Source organism: Aedes albopictus, chromosome 3 (assembly GCF_035046485.1).
Source record: "Aedes albopictus strain Foshan chromosome 3, AalbF5, whole genome shotgun sequence".
In the NCBI taxonomy this organism is placed as follows: domain Eukaryota; kingdom Metazoa; phylum Arthropoda; class Insecta; order Diptera; family Culicidae; genus Aedes; species Aedes albopictus.
The window spans coordinates 373,360,264-373,385,051 of NC_085138.1; the positions used below are offsets into that span (position 1 = coordinate 373,360,264).

Sequence of the window (24,788 nt, forward strand, 5' to 3'; positions counted from 1 at the left end):
CCCTTCTCGGTATTCCTCCAAGAACTTCCTTCTGAAGATTCTTCTTCTCCTTTCTTCTTTTTCTTCGTCTTCTTCTTCTTTAAGGCTCTACTTACCAACTAGAACTTGGCCTGCCTTTTCAAGTGTTCTTCGAGAACTTACACAATTTAGAGCTTTCTTTGCCTGTCATTGCTTGATTTTTTACACTAAAATCTTCTTTACAAGACTTTTTTAAAGTGAAATAAATTTCACGCGATGTGCTGAATTCTTCTCTCCTGGTCGCTATTTCTTTCCGACGGGACTCAAATTTCTACCAGAGCTAAACCAGAAACTGCTATATTCACTAGGCTAACTGGAGATTCCTATGGAATTTATTCGATTGCTCTAAAAATGCAATCTTGGTTTTCTTCAGTAATTCCTACTAGCGATTCTACCTTGTATTCCTCCACATTCCTTAATGGATTTCTTCTGGAAAACCGTCAGGAAATAATTCAGAAGTTGCTTTAGGTGAATTAGGAGTTAAGGACAGACTTGTAAAAATCCCAAAATGGCCGACTTTGGCAACTACTCACGATTTCAAGCGCACAAATCTCTTTGTAAATAAAACCAGCGCACCTGATTTTCTTATTTGAAGCTTATTACGAGTGAGTAAGAACAGAATCATAAAATGCGCTGTTGTTTGAAGCTTTCTTCTTGAGATTTGTGCGTCTGCAGTTTTGATGCACTGTTCAAGCGGGATTTCAAGACGTTTGTCCTTAAGTCTTCCAGAAATAAGTTTCTCTAGGAAAGACGAGTCTAGGATCTTGGAAAACGACCTGGGGTTTTCTCCAGCAACTCCTGAAGGGTTCCCAGAAGAAACTAAGCATTCCCAAAAAAAATAAAGAAATCCCATCAATTCTGAAAGCATTCCTCGAAAAACAATTGGATGCTTTCTTGAAAGAACTTATACAGGATTCCTAGAAGGAATTTCTCAAGGTTTCCCACTAGGAACTTTTGGAAGATTCTCATCTCAGGAATAACTTCCCGGAGATTTCTATACAGAACATCACGAGGACTCTCTAAAGTAACTTCTGGAGGATTTGAGGAAAGAACTCCTGCAAGATTACTAGACTGTACTTCTGAGAGATTCCCAGAAACGCAGGAAGAAATCGGGGAGAAATCGACACTGATTTATCATTTGGGCCTTACTGACATTTTCGAGTTCTCTTCATCGATCCTCTCTTTGTGTTATCACAGAATGTGTGAGTTTTCCAAAGATTTTTTGGTTGAACTGCGAAGAAGACGACTACATGTTGCTATAGAAACAAAAAGAATAATGATTTTGTTTGTTTTGATCAAGTTATTAGCAAAAGAGAGAGTCGACGAAGAGAAATCGATCAAGTCAGTTATCATTGTCGAAATATTCACAATAAAAATTCCAGTAGGTGTAGGTTTTTCTACTGCGCATAAATATCAAAACAAATTCCTATAGGAATCCTTCGAAGAAATTTTTGGATGGAGGACATTTCCTAGGGAAAAATATCTTAAGAAACCCTTTAAAGAATCCAAGAACTTCTGATGAAATCCTAGAAAATATGTTGAAGGAATCCCAGAAAGAAATTCTGGAGGAACCCCAGAAAGAACCCCTAGAGAAATATCAGAAAAAAAGTTCTGGAGGGATTTCAGAAAGTAATCTTGGAAGAATTCCCGTAGGAAATTCTGAAAAAACGGAAAACCTCCTATATTTCAAAAAAAATCTTGGTGAATCTCCAAAGCAACTCTTGGGTGAATTTCAACAGGATGTCTAGGTTAAATCCCAGAATGATTTTCTTAGCCCACCTTGTGCATTAGGGCCATTCTAGGCTCAAACCGTACACTACGTCAGCGAGCTGGTCCCAACATAATGCATAAGGCAGGATAATACATATAAAATAAAATAAAAAGAGACATCTTGGTTGATCCGAGTAGAAATTTCCGAAGAAACCATAAGGGGCAGAACCTCTTTTATTTTAAAATTCTGGAGGAACTTCTTGAGCAATCCATCATTCTGGAGAAGTTAAAAGTGATTGCTTAGGAAATTCATGGAGATTTCCTAAAAGTATCCTTGGCAAAACTTTTATAGGAGTCTGTGAAGATGATACTTGTCGCGAAGTGCCTTCCGGAAGGAAGTAAATATATCCTTTTTTGTTAAGATATCGAAATTATGTTCCTGGAGATTAATCATTTTGTAAGTATGTCATATTTTAAAACGTCGATCCGGGTACTGGAACTGTAATATGTGACATTCATGCAATCAACGAAAATAAATTTCCAAAAATGTGGTCACAAATGTGGTGAAAACCTCTTGTCGCCTTCACAGTCAGAAATCTGTAATTTGAGCTGTGCAACAAAGATTTGCTAAAATACATAAAAAAAAAAACAATTGAATTTCATAGTAACAGCATATTTTTACTTCTGGAATGCGTTCTACTGTAAAATTTCCAATTCATACTAAAATGTTGCAAAATATTATGTCAAAGAAAATTATTCCGTTTTTGTCAACTGAAAATCGCGGACCGTGTTGATAAAAACAGGACTCCAGCAGTAATTTTTGCTGAAATTTCTTAACAGGTTCCATATAGGATTTCTACAGGTAGTTCTCACGGGATTCCTCCAGAGATTCCTTCTAGGATTTCTAAAAGGAATTCTTTCAGTTCCTCCTAAGATTACCCCAGGTGTTACAAGTTGCTTTCATTGTTCTTTCGTCAAAGATTTTATTCTGAGATATCATCCAGGATCCCTCCAGAAATTACATCCGAGTTTTCTTCTGACATTCCTTTAAAAGTACTTTCCTGGATTTCTTCAGTAATTCATTCCGAGATTCCTTCAGGAACTCCTTCCTAAATTTCAGGCAGGGATTCGTTCCGGGACTCCTCCAGGAATTCGGTGCGAGATTCCTTTAGAGGTTTCTTCTAAGAATTCTTCAGGAATTTTGAGATTCACCTAGGAAATTATGCCGGGAATTCTCCAAAAACTTCCTCCGGGATACCTCCAGGAACTCTCTCCGTGATTCTTTCAAGATCTACTTCCATCAATGCTGCGAGAACTCCTTCCGGGATTCCGGGAACTTGTTCTGGGCTTCCTCCGGTACCTCTTTCTGAGATTCGTCCAAGAACCTCTTCCGGAATTCTTCTGGGATTCCTCCGGGAACTTCTTCCGGGATTTTTTTTTTCAGTAATTACTTGATGATTTTTTTTTCAGGAGCTCTACTCAGGATTTCTCAAGGATCACTATTCTGGAATGTCTCCGGAATCCATTATGCAATTCTCTAAGGTGTTCCTGGGATGGAACGGAGTTTATTACGGATTGGCTGCATGCATGAGTTTTTTTTATGGCATTCTATATGCAATTACACACTCAAGGATTTGCTCATGCAGTTCCTACAGGAGTTCCTTGAATAATTCCTCCAACAATCTCTCAAGTCTCAAGAAACTCCTCTATCAGCTTTGCATGGAATTACCAAAGAAGGTCCTTCTGGGTTTACTCCAGTATACATTGTCCACTTCAGACGTCTTAGCCTAGATGGATTTGTGGTTATACACAACGTAGGGTGGGGCGGGGCAAGATGGGTCGCATAAGGATCGATCACCATAACTTTGTAAATACAAATTGTATAGGTTTGTATTCATCCGCTACTCTTTAATACACTAGTTAGCTATGCTAAAAGTCGATAAAAAGTTCATTAAATACAAAATATGATGTTAAACGAGCAGTTTTAAAAAGTGATCGATTTTGCACCGTGAAAAAAGTGCGGGGCAAGATGGGTCACCTTTTAAGTAATTCACATTTTCTCAACGAAAAACGTCAAAATATAAGATTTGTTCCGCATTCATATATGCTCCATATCCATACTGAATAAACAAGAGCTACTAGTAAACATTTTATAGATTTATTTGGAATATAAAGAACTTTACGATTTGAGTGGTCCTAAGGCGTCTTGAAAATCGATGTTTTCACTAAAAAATTATCATAATTTTATGTTATAATTTTGAGTGTTCATTCCGCTTGATTGAAGTCATTTATGAGATAGTCTTGTAATAAAAAATAAATAACTTTTGAATGCTCCAAAAATACGTTCAAAATTGAAGGTGACCCATCTTGCCCCGCGGCCGTTTATATGGAGAATATATGGAATGTATCGCATAATAAAAATGGCTAAAAACCATTTTATTTTTTATTTCCAATGAGAGTGAATAATTTTTCAATCAATGCCCCAAACTTTTGTATATTCATGCTGGTCATCTAACAAAATTATTAATCTAAACAAAACATGAGTAATGCGCCCAAAAATGGCACTGACCCATCTTGCCCCGTGACCCATCTTGCCCCGCCCCACCCTACATTTTAATGATTCAACTGACCTAATATGTATAAATAGGACACAATCGTTGAAGAACTAGATTGGTAGTAATGAGCTGAACTTTGGTATGGCAAGAAGGTAAATTCTCCGTATCTAAAATGGTGCAAAAGCCATGGGTATTATGATTCCTTTCCTAATTTTATGCTGTTTGAGTGAAAGTGTTGATTTTTTCTCCGTTTCTTGCAACCTAAATAACATTGACCCACCAGCGGGTGACCAATCGATCAACTTTTCAGCTCGGTGCGATGTTTGGTTCCTCAGATTTGTGCTTTCGAAAATTCAAGGTGTGGCTTCGTTCTATATTCACCTTAGAGACACTACAGGGATATTCCAGGTCAGCCAAACTACCTTGGAGTTCAGGACTTCAGGTCTACACTCGTAACAACAGCCATATCTGCTATACTGAGTAACATTGCATATTTATCCGTGGTTACCGGACCAATCTGAAGTCTATTTTTTATTATAAACCTTTGGGACATTGAGGTTCGTCCATAAATAATAGCATAGCATAATCTGCTGAGATCCATGAAGCTCGTGAAATCTCAAATGTTATTAAGAGACACTACGGAAATGTTGTTATTGTTTATTTTACTTATAATTTTGAATGAGGAAAAAACCCCTTTGAGTGATTTCCTTGCATTTCGAAATCGTTCTTATGTTCTAGGGAAGCCAAACTATCTTTGAGTTCAGAACTTCAGGTCTACACTTGTAACATTAGCTATATCTGACATACTGAGTAACGTTTCACAATCAATCGCGGTGACTCGTCCAATCTGGAGTCTACTATATATTATTATGAACCTTTGGCACATTAAGGATCGTCCAAACTATTCTGAAGTTTAGCTCTTGATAGTAACAGTAGTTATTCTCGCAATCAATTTTAAACTGTAATTTGTAATCCTCCTGGCAAATCATGAGTCATTTCAAGATAGTTTTGAGATAATCCAGATCAACAACACTACTCCGGAGACCATAGCTTTATGTCTACACTTGTGATAATAGCTTTTTAAACTACGTTAAGTAGTGTTACATAATCCAGAGGAACAATGAGCGTTGTTATATATTTTTGGGATATTACGGGCTTCCTTACTATTATGAAGCTTAGTTGATAACAAGGATCGGTATATTCGCCTCACTCCATTCATATTCACTCCTCTTTGCTGAAGCGAATCGAGAAAGATGCAGCAAACGAATAGTCGTGATCAAACACGCAACCCCATCACCAGTGGGAAGCGATGCGCAAATTGTTTGACATGGACATTCGTTGCCGTTCGTCGCAGTTTGGATCGCACGCGAATGAATGAATGGCGAAGGGTGAAGAATGCTGGTGAGCGATCGAAGCGGCTATTATCATAACTAGAAGAGAATTTTTGCATGTAATGCATACATTTTTAGTGTATTGTTGTTGAAATGCTACATTAGCAAAGCAAATAATAAACATTCTTTGGGAACATCAAAAATTCGTATGCACCATATCACTCACGAATCGCATCACCGCTCGATCGCTTGCGATGCGAATGTGGACGAATGAGTAATTTCCAAGTGTGGCTTCCCACCGTTCGCCGGAGTTTGCTGTCGTCGCTGACAAGCAAGCACACAAACTAAAGCGACAACCGTTCGCTGCTGACTGTCTTCGCATGTGGAAGAAGATGAAAAGTGGAAATCAGGAACCCTGGTTGATAAAAACAACCACTGTAACTTTTAGAAGACTTACTGGACATGATAGATTACAAATCGTAGCTTTGTATAATGAAAGAAGTTACCGTTACACCCGTAGACTTTAGGATCTAAACTCATGAACAGTTTGGATGACCTAGGATATCCCGACTGATCTGATACTGTCGGTTGAACTTTTAGAAGACTTAGTGGACATGATAGATCATAAATCGTAGTTTTGTATTATGAAAGAAGTTTCCGTTACACCCATAGACTTAAGGATCTGAACTCAAGAATGGACCTTGGATATCCAGAAATAATATTCTTCATAATATTCTACCGTTTCCATGCTATTGACCACCGAAACTACAGAAAAACGTAGAAAAAACTCCAACAAATTCGGCTTCAAACTACGTCTGCCTTTTCTTAACTGGTTAAAGGAATCATAGGTTTGAATCCCACCCCCAATAAACTCACAAAATTTGAGTTCTTCCTTCGGAAGAGAAGTAAAGCGTGGGCCTCGAGATAAATTAGCATAGGGCTAAAAATCTCGTTAATACAAATAAAAAAAGTGATGGCGCAAATTTTGCACCATTGCTCTGTCGTATGCAGCATAGTTATCTCATGTTACTTTTGGACGATTTAGACTTTTTATCATCAAAATGTCTATTTTTGCGTATACTTTCAGAATCTACTCTCCGTTAGTATACTTTGTTCAGAAAATACATGGAAATAACATCAAGTCAATTTGTCCCATGTTCATTTTTGTCATCATAAGTTGTCCCAGGTTCATTTATATTTTTTTTTTTCAAAAGCTATCCCATGTTCAATTTATACGCATAAAAAGCTATCCGAGCATCTCTGAGGGAATCCTGAACATGTTCCGGACATCCTGAATCCTGATATCATTTGTAAAATTCAACATGAGACAGCTTACGCTGCAAAACTTGACATGGGACAGCTTATGATGAAAATTACAACATGGGACAGCTTATGCCGAGAAAACTCGTTTTACTCAGTTTGTTGTTTTGGAACATGGGACAACTACATATGTATATTGCACACAGCAGTGCTCAGGACCCCCAAAATGGAATCAAAAAAGCTTTGATCTTAGAAAACGATTACGATGACCCACTCTAGTATACATCCTTGCCTCACTCCATCGACAACCCGCAAGGCATCGAACAAGGCACAATGGCACAATTATACAATACTCTGCACGGAAATGCCTTATGCTTATACTATTCTGAGTCTGATAATTTTCTTAGGGATAGTTTTTCGCTTGAGGCTGATCGAATCTGGTGCCCTGTCCCTACTTATCAACTGTCAAACTGTGTAGAACCGTTTTACTAGATCCAGGCAATTTGTTTGCTTCGCCTTTGGTTGCATTATATAGTTACAATATGAAGAAGATCTACATCTACATCTACGGTTAATAAAAATAATAATTAGGGGATTCACTATACAAAACAGCGTAAATCGATGATTACATATTAAGGGAATTCAGCTGATTAAATATTAGGGGGATTCACTTAACAGCATAAACTGATTAAACTGATTGAACGTCGCGATCGCCAAGGCAATCTTTGATTATTTCATTCGCAAAATCATGAAACATTTCGAATAAGCAGAAAATCATGGATGACGCAGCAATTTAATCTGTTTAGTGAGTACCCCCATTAACCTGATCACGGTATACAGAAGGTGATATATTCCCGAAATCTGACAGCTTTTTGATGACGTAATTCAAATCGTTCATAGATGTACACACCAATTTGATCAACGTGAAAGACGATAAGAACGACGTCACATGTTTACATCCAAAATAGATGTTAACATAGATTACTAGCCTGCCTTGTTATTTTTATACCGAGAACCTGATTAAACGTCGCGATCGCCAAGACAATTTTTGAGACATTTTAAATATAGTAATGTTCCGATTTTATCACACCCTCCGCACGTCAGTCCTTTAATTTTCATTAATTTACTGTTACATTCAAGAACAAGTGTTTCCTCTCTTCTTCAAGATAAATGTTGAAGGCGCGTTTTGCAGCGTTTAAAATATTAAACATGCGTATAGATTTTGTAGAATATTTAAAAGTGTTTTTGAAAAGGGGCGTGATAAAATCGGAACAATACTGTAATCAGATACATAATCATGGCTTACGCAGTTGTTTAATCTGTTTAGTGAATCTCCTTATTATACTGTTTAAACATTGCTATCACCAAGGAAATCTTTGATTATTTCAGTTATAATTTCTTGAAACATTTCAATAATCTGCTGATCATGGCATACGCTGTTTTTCAATTTGTTTAGTGAAACCCCTTAATATTTATGGCATTTCAAGGCATATCGATAGTCAACCTGAACAGAAAGTTGAATAAGAAGGGTGGTCATTTTCGATATCTCGACAAGGATATCTAAACCGGATACGCTAGGTATCGTGTTAATACTAGCTATGTATGCTGTTTCCATCAACCGCCTAAGGTTCACTCAACTTCTGTCTGCACGCGATAGCTGGACGTCCGTATCTACACAAATAACCAGGAGGTGTCACACGAGACATGCTTTAAATCTAATTACCACCAACAGAACGATAATTGCTATTCGGTGTAGTTGGCACAATTTTAATATTCAATGCTTGTAGGGGAAAGTGGGGCAATATGCCATTTTTCAAACTTTCATCGTTTTCAATGATATACAGCCTCATTTGTTAGGCTTTCAAAGTGGTAACAGCAACTAGACAATATTTGCTCGATGCTTCAGCAAAAATATTCACTAAATTATTGCATTTTCATTGATTTTTAGCGATTTCAAAAACTGGTTCGTAAAACGGAAGTGGTGCAAAAAGCCCATCTGCCATGGGGTAAGATGCCACTTCATGAAAACATTCAAAAATTACGTCCTTCAGTTTTCTGGCATTTTCGACTCACATTCACCTTTTTGTCACGTTTTTTCGTTTACTCAATACATGGAGGGTTACCCCCCTCCCCGCAAAACGATGATCGTAATATTTGAATGACCCCTAACATGGAAAGTGTAGACATCAACAACCATGCGACTCCATGCGTGCCTCAATCTCGTTGGAAACACTTGGCTGGTAATAAAATCACCAGAAAACCTTAATTGCAAGCACGGAAAACCGGAAGTTGCCAATTTTCATTGGGAAATCAAAAGATTTTCCGTGGGTTTGGCGGCCTAGCATCTAGAAGAATGTTCAATGCAAACATATCTTGACACCGTTCACCTATATCAATGATCAAGTCCCATTCAGGAATGATTTTATGAGTTGGGCCATTTTACCCCATCTTGGCATTTTGAGCTCTGTTCCCCTACTTAACGGCTACATTCTGCGGGACGGTTAGTTTCTCAAGCCGACTGACACGTGAAGATTTGTGCGATCGACGATTTGCGGCTGATCGAACCTTATACCTACCATCATCGATTGACTCTCTTCGCTGAACGCGGGCGGTGCTATCCATTTGCGCATATTAATCGGTTCATTATAGCGCAATAAGGCTGTTGTCGCGGATCGCGCACATCCTAAATTGAGCCGCACATTAGTTTGGCTGGAATTGCCCATTACGTATGTAGAGAGGAATTTCGGATTGAAACCATGGGATCCGGTAACTGGACAGCTTTTTCTCCAAATTTCGATCAATTTTATTCATCAACAAAAGAGTAAGAGTAAGAAGAGTATAAAAAGCCGGCGAAACGTTGCGCGACGCAACGAACACCGCACTGGTTTTGAGTTTTTTTTTATTGCATTTTAAAATGAGTCCGTTTCGTAGTTTGTTTCACGTGAAATTTAGCAACTGGAAAACGTATACTTGTTAGTTTTTTTTCCTTACAAAAATATATAGACAGGGAATGTGTTGTGTTCAGTGTTGGAAAACCGAAGCGATTTGTTCGACTTTTGGAATGTTGTTGTGCGTTTTCTGATTTTTTTGGCTTGTCCCCGAGATGTCGCCACCGGAGCGTGTGTATAGACGTTTCTATCCAAGGTTCTGAAGTTTTCCTACGATGACGATCGCCGCCTCGCTCGCCTACAATAAGGCAGTGTCGTTCTACTTCATTCGACGAGCGGAGGAGTATTGTTCATCGTAACGGATTCGGAAACATCCCCGACTCCGTGGTGCCATCTGGCGAAACTTTAGTTTTGCATTAATTTTTATCAATTTTTAGTTTTTTTTCTTCAATATATATATTCTGTTTTAAACGTTAGACATTAAACAGAGACACCTGCATGACTGTTGTTTTAGCTTTCATATATAGAGATAATTTTAGATGTAGATTTCCTTCTAAGTTGGCCATGATTTATTTGTTTTTATTCTAGACTGAATTTTGACGGACCGAAATACATGTCTCTTCTGTCATTCTTTTACTTCCTGTCTGTCAGTCTGCTTACAATCTATTCAAATTATCCCCGTGAGCTATTCCTTACGTTGATTGATTGTATGCCCCTTTAGTTTTGATGTTTGCGTGATTTTGATGCTGTTACTGTTTGATTGACAGATGTGTCTGTGAATGTGGCATTGTTGTTGTTTACATTATGATGCATTGCAATTTAATATATTATATTAAATTTGGTGCATGCATAACAAGTGTCTACCTAATAAATAATATATATTTCATAGTATTTTTTGTTTTCGTTCGCGGTGATCACGAGCAACGTTTCGGCTCCCGGCCCTGAAATCGTTCACTTCGTCAGGGTTGTGATGCGAGGTTTTGTTTGTTTGTTGTGGTGAATTCAACCCGATCGAAGTTCGGATTCGTTCGAACCGGGTCCGAATGACGCCGCCGGTCGCCGGAACGAAAATATATGCGAGGTTCCGTTACTTAAAGGTACAATAAAAAGTATTTCCTTTTTCTTCTTTATTTGTTTGTGTCTTTACTGCTATCTTGTCTGTTGTCTTACTTTTACGCTACGGAAAAAACATAATCTTCTTATTACTACAATTGTCACAAATTACGCGAAAGGAAAGCAATTCCACTCTAAAGTTTAGCGTTCCTAAAAACTGATCTCCCTACCACTGATCACTTCTTTATTTTCATTGTGCATATTCATACACTTTTACATAGTAAATCACGATTTAAACTATTGAACTCTCTGCCTGCTGTAGACAATTCTTTTGACGTAAGCTATTTTCTCCTTATTTGTGTGAGATATATTCATATTACAATGATATTGTTAATAAATTTTGAAGTCTACAATTCTGACAACACTGCTTTTGCGGTTGCCAGGTTTTTTTTCTGTCCATGCCAGTTTCCTTCCGATGAATTTGGAAATCTTTCGTTTTAGATACGAATTCAAATTTTGAGATTATACATTTCGAGATTTCGAGATAATCCGAGGAATATTTTGAACTTGGGAAACACACAAAAGGGCAAACGTTCGCTGGTACTTGTTGGTTTTCTGTTCACAAATGGTGATGCCCTGTAAGTGGGCATGGTCACCGCTGTGGGAAACGAATGGCACTCTCACACACATATCCCGTACTGACTAGAACGAACGGAGGTTTGCCTGAATACTGTAAGGAGTAGGTAAACGGCTCAATCCCTCTCGGGGAAGCCTCAAGTCTGCAGCTGACTTCGTCTCGGATTTCAGTAATGCTAAGAGGTGGTAAGACTGCCGCAACGAGTGATCAAGAATTTCGTTATTAAGATAAAACAGTGTATGAAAAATGTTCCAAATTCAGGCGATACGTATCTCCCCTTGAATTCAGTTTGGAGAAATTCTTCGTACGCTTTCCGGCAGTTTTACAGAAAAGGAGGAACTTTCAATCAAATCCAAGCGATCCCAGCTGCAGACGGGCTTCTTCAGAAAGGGTCGCACGTCTGCCGGGAGATTTTCTAGTTCATAATCTGTACGTTGACGACTTCCGTACGGTTTTTAATAAGCTGTTCGATAGCCGAACTCCGGAGCAACACACGGTGCTGATCAACCAGTGTTCAACTCGACAGCTAACGATACTATCCATTGCAATGTTTGTTTCGAGGCGTCCAGATCTTTTGCCTCATGTCGTCGGTACGGAAGTCGTTAACCCCTCATAGAACTAGCAAGCTAAGAAAACGGATAGTAGTTTATGGGGAAAGGAAACACTGGTGGCATCTGATCTCACATCATTCCCGTCGGGTCAAAGTACCGCTGTGGAGTTATCTGAGACTTTTTCCGCTTCTTGCCTCGTAAAAACTCCGCCACTTCAAAGTTCTTGCACTCGTTGGCGATGACCAGTGGAGTTCGGCCGTTGGAGTCCTGTTGTTCGGTTTGAACACGACACCAGTCTACCAGAAACTGAACGATCTGTAGGTTGTTACTGTAGCATGCTTTGTGCAGCAAATTCTGTTGATTTCGTCCGTCCCGTACATTCGGATCGTACTGCAGTTGCAAGATCATAAACTCCAGCAATCCATAGTTGTCGGCAAACATGTGGATCGTTGGAATCTTGGACATCTTCTCTATTTCTGCCAGGTGGATCTTCAGCAGTTCGATGTTGGCTCCGGCACCTATCAATAGCTTCATAATGTCCAGGTTACGCGAATACATCGCCTGAACCAGTGGAGTCATCCCGGAAGAATTTCGCTCATCGATCGTTGCGTACTTCAGAATCAGCATCCGAGCGGCGATGATATTGCTATACTTGGCGGCAACATGCAGCGGTGTATCGCCGAACTTGGTCACTGCGTTGATCTCCGCACCACTTTCCATCAGATAGGCTGCGATCTCGTTGCACCCGATCGCAATCGCAACGTGTAACGCCGTGCTGTCATATGGATCTCTATAGTTCAAACATGGCTTATTGCTCTCTACCAAGTACTTCACCAATTCCACCGACTGGGCATACACTGCCTTGATCAAGCACAACGGCTCCGCTCCCAAGCTGAATCCGATTTTGTTCAAATACTTCAGCATCCTTATATTCCTCTTCTCTACAGCTATCGTCAATGGAAGCTGCTTGATGGAACTCCTCTGTTGTCCAAAGCTGTATTTGACGAACAACTTCAACATTTTCAAACTGTTCTCCTCCAAGATCCATTCTATCACGTTCAATCCACTCTGATCCGTTACCATTACGGAAGCCTTCTGTTGCAACAGTAATTCCATCACCGCGTATCGTTTACAGCAGACGCTCACATGTAACGCGGTCTTCAAGTAGCAATTCTGCCTGTTGAGGTTCTCTTGGACGTATTTCGAATGACTGGCGATCAAGTACTTCAACATTTCCACCCGATCGTGAACGGCACACAAGTGGATCAAAGTGTTTCCTTCCTCATCCACTCGACCACTCAGTCCAATTTGCCGGATATCCAGCAGAAACTTCAGCGCGTCCAGATTCCCATACTTCACTGCTCTTCGCACCAGCCCGAACCGCTCCGATCCGAGGTCCACATCGTCTCCAATCAACATCGGGATAAGATCATTCTCGCCGTACTGCACCGCATAGCTCACCGGCAAGCAGTCCGCTTCATTCACCACTCCTATCTGGACGTGCTGCTTGATTAATAACCGCACCACATCGCTCATCCCGAGACTGCATGCCCGATGCAACGCCGTCGTACTATCCACATTGCACTGATTCACATCCACGTTCAGCTTGATCAACTTCTTGATCGCCTGCACGTCTCCCTTCTGGATGCACTGATCCAGCACCGTTACTCCGTTCTCGTCCTGACAGCTCCACCCAATGTCCTTCATCTGCTTTGAGATCTTGTCGATGAATTCGCCGTCTATGTACTTCGCAATCTTCGACAGATTGATACTCAGCTCGAACTTCTTAACATTGTCCAGAAACACCTCGTACGCTCGGAAATACAGCGCCATGTACAAAATCGTGGCTTGCCGTTCGTACTGCCCAGTCAAGTTCACATGGGCATCCACGAACATCGATCCGAAGCTCCGCACCAGCAAGTACTGGAAGAACTGCTGCTTCTCGAAGGAAATCGCCTGCACATCCTCTGCCAAGAAGTCGATCATCGCCTTCAAATTGTTCTTGATGGTGTAGTCTACGATCTCGTACTCTGCGATCGGAGCCCCATCCTGCAGGGAACCCAGCCTCATCCCTCGAATGTCCGCGTAGTCTGGCGTCAGTGCCTGCAGCAACTTCAGATCGATATTCTCAACCGATTTGAACAGCCGTTCCTGCTGCTCGACCCAGCTCCATTTCATCTTGTAGCTGTTGATGAGATTCTCGTTGATCGTCGCCAGATCGCTGACGTTCACCTTCAGGTTGTTCGGCGGTTGGTACAACTTGAAGTCGTTGCTCTTGAAGATCAACCCGTTCAGAAAGACCTTTACCTTGGTACTGTGCGTCAACGTGAGCATGTCGAACACCAACGGATCGTGTATCAGGTACTCCCGCAGATTCCGCCCGCTGATGATGGACGACTGCAGCTTTAGTACGTAGGAGTTGTCCTGGAAAACGTTGAGATCCGTCAGGATCTCGCAGATCTCCAGGAGACAGAACTCCAGCGCGAACTCCACGTGCGAGGCGGCTTCGTTGATGAACTGCGTGACTTCGTTAAAGTCACTACATGGCAGGAACTGTCCTATTTGTTTGAGTTTGTTCTCAAGACAGGACTGAAACTCTTCCCGATCCATTCGCTTATTGCGTTTGACGACGGCGTCGTTGATCTGACGATTGGTCGTCTTCATGAACATGGTCAACACGGCGTATTTTTTGTCCAGGTTGAAGCAGTTGTCGTAGTAGTTGATGGCCAACTGTTCGTGTAGTACGGCAAACTCGATCGAGCTGAGATTCTGGAGGTTAAACTTCTTCAACATTTCGTTGGTGTAGTTCTGGTGGACGAGGCTCTCGTACTCCTTCCCTCTGGGCGGCAGAAAGTGATCGATCGCAAAGTATCGCTCAACGTTCAGAGTGCAGATCATCGTGATGAAGTTCTTCGCAACACGTTCGTCCATCTGGTACTGGTAGACGTAGTTGGTGAAGAGATGGAGCATCTCCTGAAGTACGAAATGAACGCTCACCAAGTGGCTGTCGGAACTGATGTCGTATTTAGGGTACTTTTCGCTCAAGAAGGATCGTACGATTCGTTTGATTTTCGCTATGTCCTGGTTGGAGGATCCCAGCAGTAAACTGGTGTTGAAATTTGAACTGATGGTGGGGAGAAGTTCTCTACCTTCCTTGAGTAGTGACTCGTACCGATACACTAGCGGTTTGTGGACGCACCTCAGCAGATCGCTGATCTTGTCGTCGTGTTGTTGGTTGAACGTGTCCTGCAGTTCTTCCACGACTCGTATACAGTCTTCCAGTTCGAAGAAAAGATCATCCAAAGTGTGATTCTCAAAGTACAGCCGATTCGCTTCTCCAACATACTGATTGTAAGATTTGACCTGAACTCGGTCTTTCAGTTGGTAGACGTTTCCCAGATAGCACTTGTACGCTTCCAAGATCTTCAGATCGAAGATGTAGGAGAAATACCGCCGAACGGATTTCAAGCTGCATTGCACTTCGGCGAACGGCATCAAGCGATTTTCCAGCTTGTCCGAGCACATCTTGTAGAGGGTTACGTTGGGCGCGTAGAAGTCCTTCAAGTCGACGTCCAGATTGAGTGGCAGGACTTTGTTGACTACGTATTCCAACTTGCGCTGGATGCGGGGACTGTATTTTGTACTGTTGGTGACTTGCGACAGGATTTGGAGAGTTCGCTTGATCGCGAGGACTCCGGAAACTTGGTATTGCGGCAGCTGAACACGGGAGATTCCATCCAAGTAGCGAAGGACCTTTTTGATCGCGTATAGCTGTGCCAGATGGTCGGACGTCTTACGCAGCCGCCTGAACACTACGTAGTTTTTGCGCGAAATGGTTCGCGTTAGGTTGAGAAACTCCTTGGACTTCATTTCCGCGCGGATAACTTCAAGCTCGTTTTTGGATAGATTGTTGACAAGCCTGGCTTGGATTGCGTTCAGCTCTGGGTTAGTTTTGAGTCGGGCTTTAACGTAGTAGATGAGCTTCTTTTTCAGCGGACATTTCTTTTTCCATAGGGAATTGATCGCCTTGGTGGATTTAGCTGGTGCTGCATCGCGAATGCAGTTGATTAGATGCAGTAGCAGATCATTTGTCCACTTCGGTTGGCTACGGTTCTCTTTGTCCAGCAGGTCTCTCTTGATCTTGTCCAGTTCGTCGCAGATTGCCGACAGGAATACCAACAATTGCTTCTTGTTGATGATCAGTTTGTAGATCTCGTAGTCGGGGGTCTTTTTGAAGATGGCCAAGAATATCGCGAGACATCGTTCGATTTCCAGCATCGGTAGATGAGCGAACTCGTGTTTGTCCTTGATGAAGAACAGATTGTCGTAGATAATTTTGATTGCCAGCAGGAACTTGTCGTCGAAGTCGTTGAGATTGTCGGTGGTGTAGTGATCGGTGAGGTACTTGGTGTACTCCACGATCAGATCGATGCGGTTTTCGTGCTCTTTGTCGAACTTCAGTCGGTCCGGTTTCTGGTTCGGTGGATGATGATATGCATAGCTGTAGTTGAGCAGTTGGTATTCCAGAAAATTTTCCATGTTTTTCGATATCTGAACATTTTTGACGTACAGTTCATGCCAAACACTGGACACGTAGTGGATCTGCTGGTGCACATCGAAGCTCTTCAATTCCAAGTATAACTGCAGCAGCGGTACTGATCCGCGTCGAATCAATCGATAGAAGCACCGGTAGTCAGACAGATTGCGGAACTCAATGGCCAGCATAAACTTGGTTACGTCCAGGAAGTTCAAGTTGATTGCCAACTCGGACGCGGTGAGGTTCATGGAGTTACGCAGATCGCAATCAGCACCGGATTCGATCAGAAATTGAATGATCTCGTTCCGGTTCTGCTGGGCAATGATCGATAGGTGCAGAGGCGTGTTGAGATCCTCCGGCGTCTGATAGTCCAGGACAAAGTCCTTAAATTTGGACTTGATCTTGGCGAGATCACCCTCGACGACCAGCTTGCAGAATTCGCCGGCATATTTGTTGACATAATTTCCTTGGGACATTTTTCTCGCGATCGCGCTTTTGTGAACTTGTGCTTATTCTTACTGCTTATCCTTAAATCTAACTGTTCTCTCTCTCTTCTTCTTCACTAGGCTGCTGCCTTTACCGCGAGGTGTTGGAATGTGTTGTTTTGTTGTTGCCTTAATCACAGATGGTGAAGAGAAAAGCTCTCGATCTCTCTTCGTGGGGTCGTTTGGCGCGCGCACGCTCCGCATTCAGCTACTCATGGCACGATCGCGTAGCGCGGCGAGCATCTCTCGGACGACCGATCGTGACTTGTCGGGCTGTTGTTGTTGTTGTTGTTTAGGGGGTCGCCGCTTCATGTCGAGGCCTCTTCTTCGTTTGCGCTGTTTTGATGAGCGGGGGTACCACTACGTGGGTCTCGCTGTCTCTAGGTGTCGATCGACCTCATCAGGGCAGAGAGTGGCGGGACACGCCCCAAAGAAGGGCGAGCGCGCGATCAAGGAGGTCTCCGTTAATTAATTTAATGCCTTCACCTCGATTGCGCTGGAGATTAATCTCTCTTGCAGGTCTCGTTCGTCTCCTCTTTTCGGTCCGCTGCCCTTGGAATGCCGCCGTTTAGTTTAGCGCGACCACCACCACCGGTCGAATACGCTAGGGATCCCTCCAAAAGGCGATGACGAGTCGTAAAAGTGGAAGGTGATCAGTCGCGGTGTGCCCTCGTGCGCTCGTTGATTGCGGGCGGAAGGTTATTTATCTGGAAGAAAAAAGAAACGCAGAGAAAACAGGCGGAGAATAAGTAATCTTGTGTTAACTGCGCGCAAATTAGCGAATTGGAACGGGATGATGTTGGGGAAATTCGGTTTGGAAAGTGATTTTATCGAGTGGAACGGTGAGGGTTACGTGTTTGCTCAGTCTAATTGATTGTCACCCTTGAGAGCAGAACGTCTAGCCGTAGGCGATCGCTAGTGTAGGTAAATTTGAAGTAACATTTTGAGAGATTATTCGTTGTTGGTCATTTTCACTCGTAGGATTGTTTTACTGATTAGTAAAAACTAAAATAAATCGTTTTATTGTGCAGGAAAAATGTTCTAGCACATGCATTTTGTCCAGAAATTATGTCAAGAAACCCTTTTGCGATATTCCCCAGGAGTCGTAAAGATCCATGAGTTTTCAAGAATTTCACGAAATTATATTAGCATTGATTTTCCTCTAGAAGTCTGCCAAAAGTTTTCAACGTGGCTTGATTTACAAAACTGCAGATAACTTTTGATAGGGAAAAAGGCATCTTTATTTTTTTTTTCATATGCTGTGTATAAATGTCTAAGCTTTCAATTGATGCAAAAAATTTGAAAATCGGCAATTGCCAACATGGTGGAAATAAAAGATTTGGTATAAAAATCCAAGATGGCGGCTAAAATCAATAAGGCCAACAAAACTTTTTATAACTGTAAATAGTAGCTCTAATTTTCATCTTTTCGACAACATTTCGTTTTGGGTGGTTTCTGGAGAAACTTTCTAGTTTAGGGGCTCTCAATGAAAAGACTAAGGTTTCAATTCCTCTGGAAGCCCCCGGAGCCCCTCTTAAGCCCCTTGTTTTTCTCTGAAACATCGTGAAATGCCCCTGAAACTCACTGAATCCCCCTTAAAATTTGCAACCTGTAACCCCCCTGAAAACTCCGGGAACGCTCTGAAACGCCTCTGAAATCCCATCACAGCTTCTGAACTACTCAGGAGTCTGAAACACCTCATACCGCAAAACCCTTAGATGCCTCTTGGAACGGCTTTGGGAAATCATTTTGAAACACCTTGAAGGTTCCCTGAAACCATTTTAAAAACTCCCTAACGAGGGTGACCACCCAACCGGGAAAACTGGGAATCAAATGGGAATCGCAAACAATTGGTAAAATTAAGGGAATTTGGCTTAGAACATAGATCTCCCCCGGTATTGAGAATCCAAAGTAATCACAGGGGGACGACACAAGTTTTCACAACCCAAAAAAGTTGGACTATCTCACAAAAAGTCGGCATATACTTAAAAAAAAAAACAAAAAACGGCAAGGCTTTTGCTAGTTTCTCGTGGGTTTTCGTCTTTTTTCGACTTTTTTAACCCGTATGTGGCCGACAGGGTACCCGGATACCCTACGCCCATTTAAAAAGCACGGTGAAGAAAAAAGCAAAAAGTTTGTCGGACACATAACGGTTAAGTTTTTTCGGCTTGGGATCATGGGTCATCCCCCTTCGGATAATCATTACTATGTGTTTTTATGAAAGTAAATGTAATTTTTCTAAAACATGATGTATATTTTTGTTATCTAACGAAATATAATCAATGTATTTTGTGTATTTCATAGATTTTTTTAACCTTCCTAATGCATCACATTGGGAATGGCTCACTGACGGATTGGGTCACCTAAACTGTACACTACGTTATTAGGTTGACCCTAATGCACAAAAGGATAGTTAAAGATTGTTTTGAGATCTTGAATACTTCTCTAGAGGTGCTGTGAAGATTTACGGTATTTTTTTTAAATAGCATAAGGTTTAAACGGAAAATTTGAAATAATGAAAGTGGCGTTCTTTAATCTTTTGATGTTGTATACTGCCAATATTTATTTGACTCCTGTAAAAGTTTTCACTTTTAGAACGATACTAGTGTTTAATCTTAAAATATGTTGATAATCTTGATTCCTTGATGAAAATGAATGTCAGTGCATTGTACCACCTATGAAATTTTATGAAAAATCTGATCACAATAAAAAAATATCATATTTTGCTCAAGTATACCTTTAAATTCCCGAATATGTATGCTACTGGAAATCCTCGATTTTTTTCAGTACACCTGGACAATGAACATGTTCTCCAGATAGTGTACCATCGATTCTTCCAGGTCGCCTAGCATTTCTACATAGATTTTCCCAAAGTTTTGTCCAGACATATGTATGCTGCCGTTCTTCGTATATAAAATGGGACAATCGGGCGTAGAACGGCAGTATGTACATCGTTAGATTTAAATATGTATTTCGCCAGGAATTTCTTGAAACATTTCCAATAAATTCAAAGTTCAAGTCACTCGGTTTTTACCTATTATTTTGAATTTCTTGAATTTCTAGAGACGCTCTTCAATTTTTTTTACAAGCATTTTTTTTCAAGGAATTTCGGAGTAAATTGTTTGGAAATTTCAACAATATTTCATCTCTCAGAATCCCCCCATGTAGTCTCTCTAGGTATTTCATTAATATTCTTTTAAGCATTTTAACCTTTTAGGACGCGCGCGATCAAGCAGCTGAAACTGCACCGCGCTCGCGCTGAATAAAACGAGCGAGGTTTTTTGGCAGTGTTGCACTTTTTACAACGGCGTGCGTCCTGAAGAGTTACCAGTGAACATTATCAAGGATTCCTTCAATAATTACCCAAAGATTCTACAAACAACTTTAAAATCTCAGATTACTTTTACGAAATGTTCTGAAGAGGTTTTTCCAAAAATTTTGCAGAGATTTTACAGGGATTGCCCCAGTGAGTTCTCTGCCAACAATTTCATATCGATTTTTTTATTAGAAATCTCTACTACAGTTTAAGCTGCATTTTATACAAAGATTTTAACAATATTGCTGCCAGTGTATTTCTCCAACGAAAACTCTGATAGAACCACACACTACGAAAAATCATAATTACTCGTAGCGTAAATTTATTGCACAGAACGCAAACAATTTGATTATGTAAATTTATAAGTCTTTTGAATTAATAATACGTCATTCTTGTAAAATTGAGTTCAATGTGACGTAAACAATTTATGAATCGTGCATCATTACGTTTCATATGACGAAAAATTCAGTTAAATGTGACAGACAATTACGTAACTTGGGCGTTTAAATTTACGTCATATGTGCCGCTTGCATATGTGCATCCAAGTGACGCAAATTTACTTGAACTTTTCTAAGTGTGCAGGCTACCAACCAAGTTTTTGTACTAGAATATTTTCCCAGAGTTATACACGGAACTCCCGCAATCATCGTTTTCAGAACTTAGCTTGAAATAAATTTAGATGATTGATGGGTAATGTAATATTAAATTTCTCATTCAAATGTAAGTTAGGTCATCACTTATTTTAAAGCTTCGAATAAAGTAAATCTAATAAATTTAAAACCCGGAAAATATTTTCTTGAAAACTAATTTATGTTTTCAGGAAAAGGAGTTTTTTTTAAATAAAAGTGGCCTTTGATATGGATTTTCAATCACAGATGGGTCATTCGCCTCTGTTCGAGATTTTACAAACTTTTTCTGAACTTTAAATGTAAATGAAATGTAATAATCACTTTCATGTAAATGTTGTAATGTAAAATTAAACATGAATGATCTTCAGAAATATGTTGGTATTGCTTATTATGGATAATATTTTGTTATGTATAACCTTTTACAATTATGCACGCAGAAAAATGGCGCTTGTTTAAAACAATAAAACGCATGGTTGATTTTCAAACTGAGAATTTACGTATTCCAAAGTTATATTTAATTGTTTTCATTTAGGGATTATCGATAAAAACAACCGATTACCATCATTTCATATAATGTCAAAAATTTCATTTGTTTCAACCAAATAAAAACCATAAACATGGTCCGAAAGCACTCACACATCTATAAAATGCTTACCCCAACATCGCCACAACGAAGAAGGTGCAGCCAGGGCCGGATTTACAAATTTGGGGGCCCGGGGCCGCAGTGTTGTGGGGGCCCTCTTTTAAGAGGATATATTTTTTTTTTTCATTGTAAGAAATCCAGAAAATATGAAAAATTCTTCCATAAAATAGGTAGTTATTGGAGAAATTAATCTAGCTTAATAAGCGTAGTTTTTAAAAAAAGGCAATCTAAGTATAACAGATATCCAGATATGAAAATCTAGTCTGAAGTCGATTGTAAAAGAAATTCTATCAAGTAAATAACGCTTTATCCGAGAGTGTTCATAGTATTAGATTCCATTGATCAAGTCGAAATTCATGAGAAAGTCCTTTAAGAAATTTAAAAATAGATTTTTAAGGAGACATTTTCGATAAATTTAAAATAAAATTTATAGCGCTATCTTTGCGGCCGTTATAACAAAAGCTCCAAATAGAATTTCTTGCGGAATCATTGATGAAATCTATAGAGTTGCTAACCGATTACCAAGTTTCTGTTTTTGTGGAACTTGAGCATAAACATTTCTAACGCGACTTCGAGAGGTGTTTCTGGTGTACGCGCAAAATAATTGTTAAGAACTCTTTGTGAAACTTCAAGAGGCAAACAATCCATAGTGGTATTTTTAGCGGAGATTCTATTAAAAGCTGCTGAAGAAATTTCATCGGAAATCCATAATGAGTTTCTGATGGAATTTCTGTTTTATTTTGAATAGAATTATAAGTAAAATTTCGCAATAATCTTTGACGGACGAATTTTTAGCCAATTTAAACAAAAATTGTTTGCAAAACTTTAAATATTTCAGGACCTTTCAAGAATTTCTCCACAAATATCTACTGCAATTTTTAGAAGCAACCTATGGATTTGTTAAGAGTTCGCCTTAAATTACACATTCAAGCCAGGAAGAAAAAATTGTCCTGAATTTAATCATATTAAAGAAAACACCGTTCAACACTAAATTTTGTTATGGGATGAGAAAAAAAATAACAGGGGTTTGGGACCTTGGAAGTGTCATAGTGAAGGAATTTTTGAAAAATATTGGACCGGGCCTTCACAGTTCAATACCGAAGTTTGTATGGAGAACTTGGGGTGTTCAATTGATGTGTGCATTAGAACGCGCTGTGCATATGTTTGGGCGTTAGACAATAACGAAACTAACCCAAATACCGACAACGTCCAATATTTTTCAAAAATTCTTTCACTATGACACTTCTAGGGTCCCGAACCCCTGTTATTTTTTTTTTCTCATCCCATAACACTAAATTTTGTAAAATTTTGTCGAGCAGTGAAACCGGATTTGATCTTTGCAAAAAAAAATCTTGATAATTTCTTCAAACAAATGTTTCAACAATTCTGGGATTCGATTTGAATAATTTATAAGTTTGGTTAGTGAAATCAAACTCTACAACTCAAAAAACTTTTCTTTATTCTGATAGAAATACTTGCAAATCTTCAAAGAACTATATAGGAAATTTTTAGAAATAATACCAATAATTTTCGACAGTAATAAACAGCAGAAACTTTTCGACTCTCTATTCCATAGAGTTTAAGATTTCATCCAGAATTCACATGAAGATGATCATTATGAACCATAAAAATCTTAACAACTTTCAGAAGAAGTTTGAAATTTTATGAAAAGGCAGATATCTGCTTCTTTCTAATTTGAAGCACAATATTTCACACACATCTTGATAGTAGAAGTACTTGTGATAAAAATTAAAGCAGGATGTTCTAGCACTACTTTTTTTCGATTCCACTTTGAAGTTAGATTTTGTGGGGGCCCCTAAAATGTGGGGGCCCGGGGCCATGGCCCCCCTGGCCCCCCCTTAAATCCGGCCCTGGGTGCAGCAAATCCATCACGCCAACTTCCAAGTGCAGCTTTGACCGTGATGGATAACGTGCAGGTACTCACGGCAGCATCCACAAAAAGTTTATCGGTTTCGCCTTTTTTGTCTTTTTTTAAGTCGTTCTCCTCCCCATCCGCTTATCGACGGTCTAGAAATAGATTTCCGAGCTGCTGCTGTTGCTGCCGTCACCTACACAATCACATTCCGGGTTTGTTAGTGGCAAAAGTCGTTTGAATGAATCCATTATTTCATGTTGAAAATACCATATCTCTGTTTGGTTTAACAAACTGTCAAAAATTTCGACAAATGAAAATATTTATATTATCAAACAATAGAACAGTTCAAATTAAACTAGAAATCAGTTTGTCGCTATAGTAAACTGAAAAATCGGTTGATTTGAACTAGAATTTAATTGTGTTTACAATTTATTTTTCTGCGTGTGCGCTTGTGCCTCCATACCACTTTACAAATTCAGTGATTCGACTTTACCATAAAAATAAATTAATATAAAAGCGGAAAGAAATTTTTGAAGAACCGGGAAAACCGGGAATTTATTTTACTGAGTAGAGTGGCCACCCTGACCAACGAAAGAGACGATCTTGCTACAGATAATTGAAAATATTGACTACCGGAGCGAACCGATCAACAACAGTAGCACAGTGGAGGAAATATTGTGCAACTGCTTTGAATGATATCATGGAAAATCAAATGCAAACAGAAACTACAGTCTTAATTGCTCGAAAATTTTCAAGCAGCATGGCACAGGAAGGTGAAAAAATACATCTGCAAAAGAAGTAGCGTCACCATAAAGATGCCTGTAAGTCGCAGACTAAATAGACCTATTTTAAAAAGATAAAAGTAAAAATTATTTAGCAAAACGAAAAATTTCGAATTCACTGAAATTTAAGTATTATGCATTATAGTGAACCGACTTCAAATAGTTTGGAACGAACTTTTAACACTGAATCACATTAATGAAACACGCCAATCGTTTTTGAGACGAACTGCTTAATTTTTTGTCAAATTTTGTAAAAATTTCTTCATCAAAAAATACAAGTGGAAAATTTATTAGCAGATTACATTGAAAACTCCAATTTAATCGGAGCATTAGTCACTGAGGATGTGATGTATGTAGTGGACAAGCTTGCTTAAAAATAAAACAAATCTTCTTCTTTTTTTATGGTTCTACGTCCGTACTGGGGCTTGACCAATGGCCATGAACTTGGCCTGCCTCGCTTCAAGTTAGTGTTCTTTGAGCACTTCCACAGTTATCAATTGAAGGGCTGTCTTTGCCT

At 39.8% G+C, this 24,788-nt stretch overlaps 2 protein-coding genes across 5 annotated transcripts in view; both read right to left on the minus strand.

Moving 5' to 3' along the window:
- The window catches only part of LOC109397131 (NADH dehydrogenase [ubiquinone] 1 alpha subcomplex subunit 9, mitochondrial), a 440,561-nt gene that overhangs the window by 17,293 nt on the left and 398,480 nt on the right, over positions 1-24,788 (minus strand). The gene's annotated exons all lie outside the window — the stretch shown is intronic.
- Positions 9,654-24,788, minus strand: part of LOC109409838 (uncharacterized) — a 110,798-nt gene continuing 95,663 nt past the window's right edge. For all 4 annotated transcript variants that reach the window (XM_029875106.2, XM_062855635.1, XM_029875107.2 and 1 more), the window contains one exon: positions 9,654-17,732. In XM_029875106.2, coding sequence (XP_029730966.1) covers positions 12,133-17,016 — 4,884 coding nt within the window. In that variant the 5' untranslated portion in view covers positions 17,017-17,732 and the 3' untranslated portion in view covers positions 9,654-12,132. The remainder of the gene's footprint in view (positions 17,733-24,788) is intronic.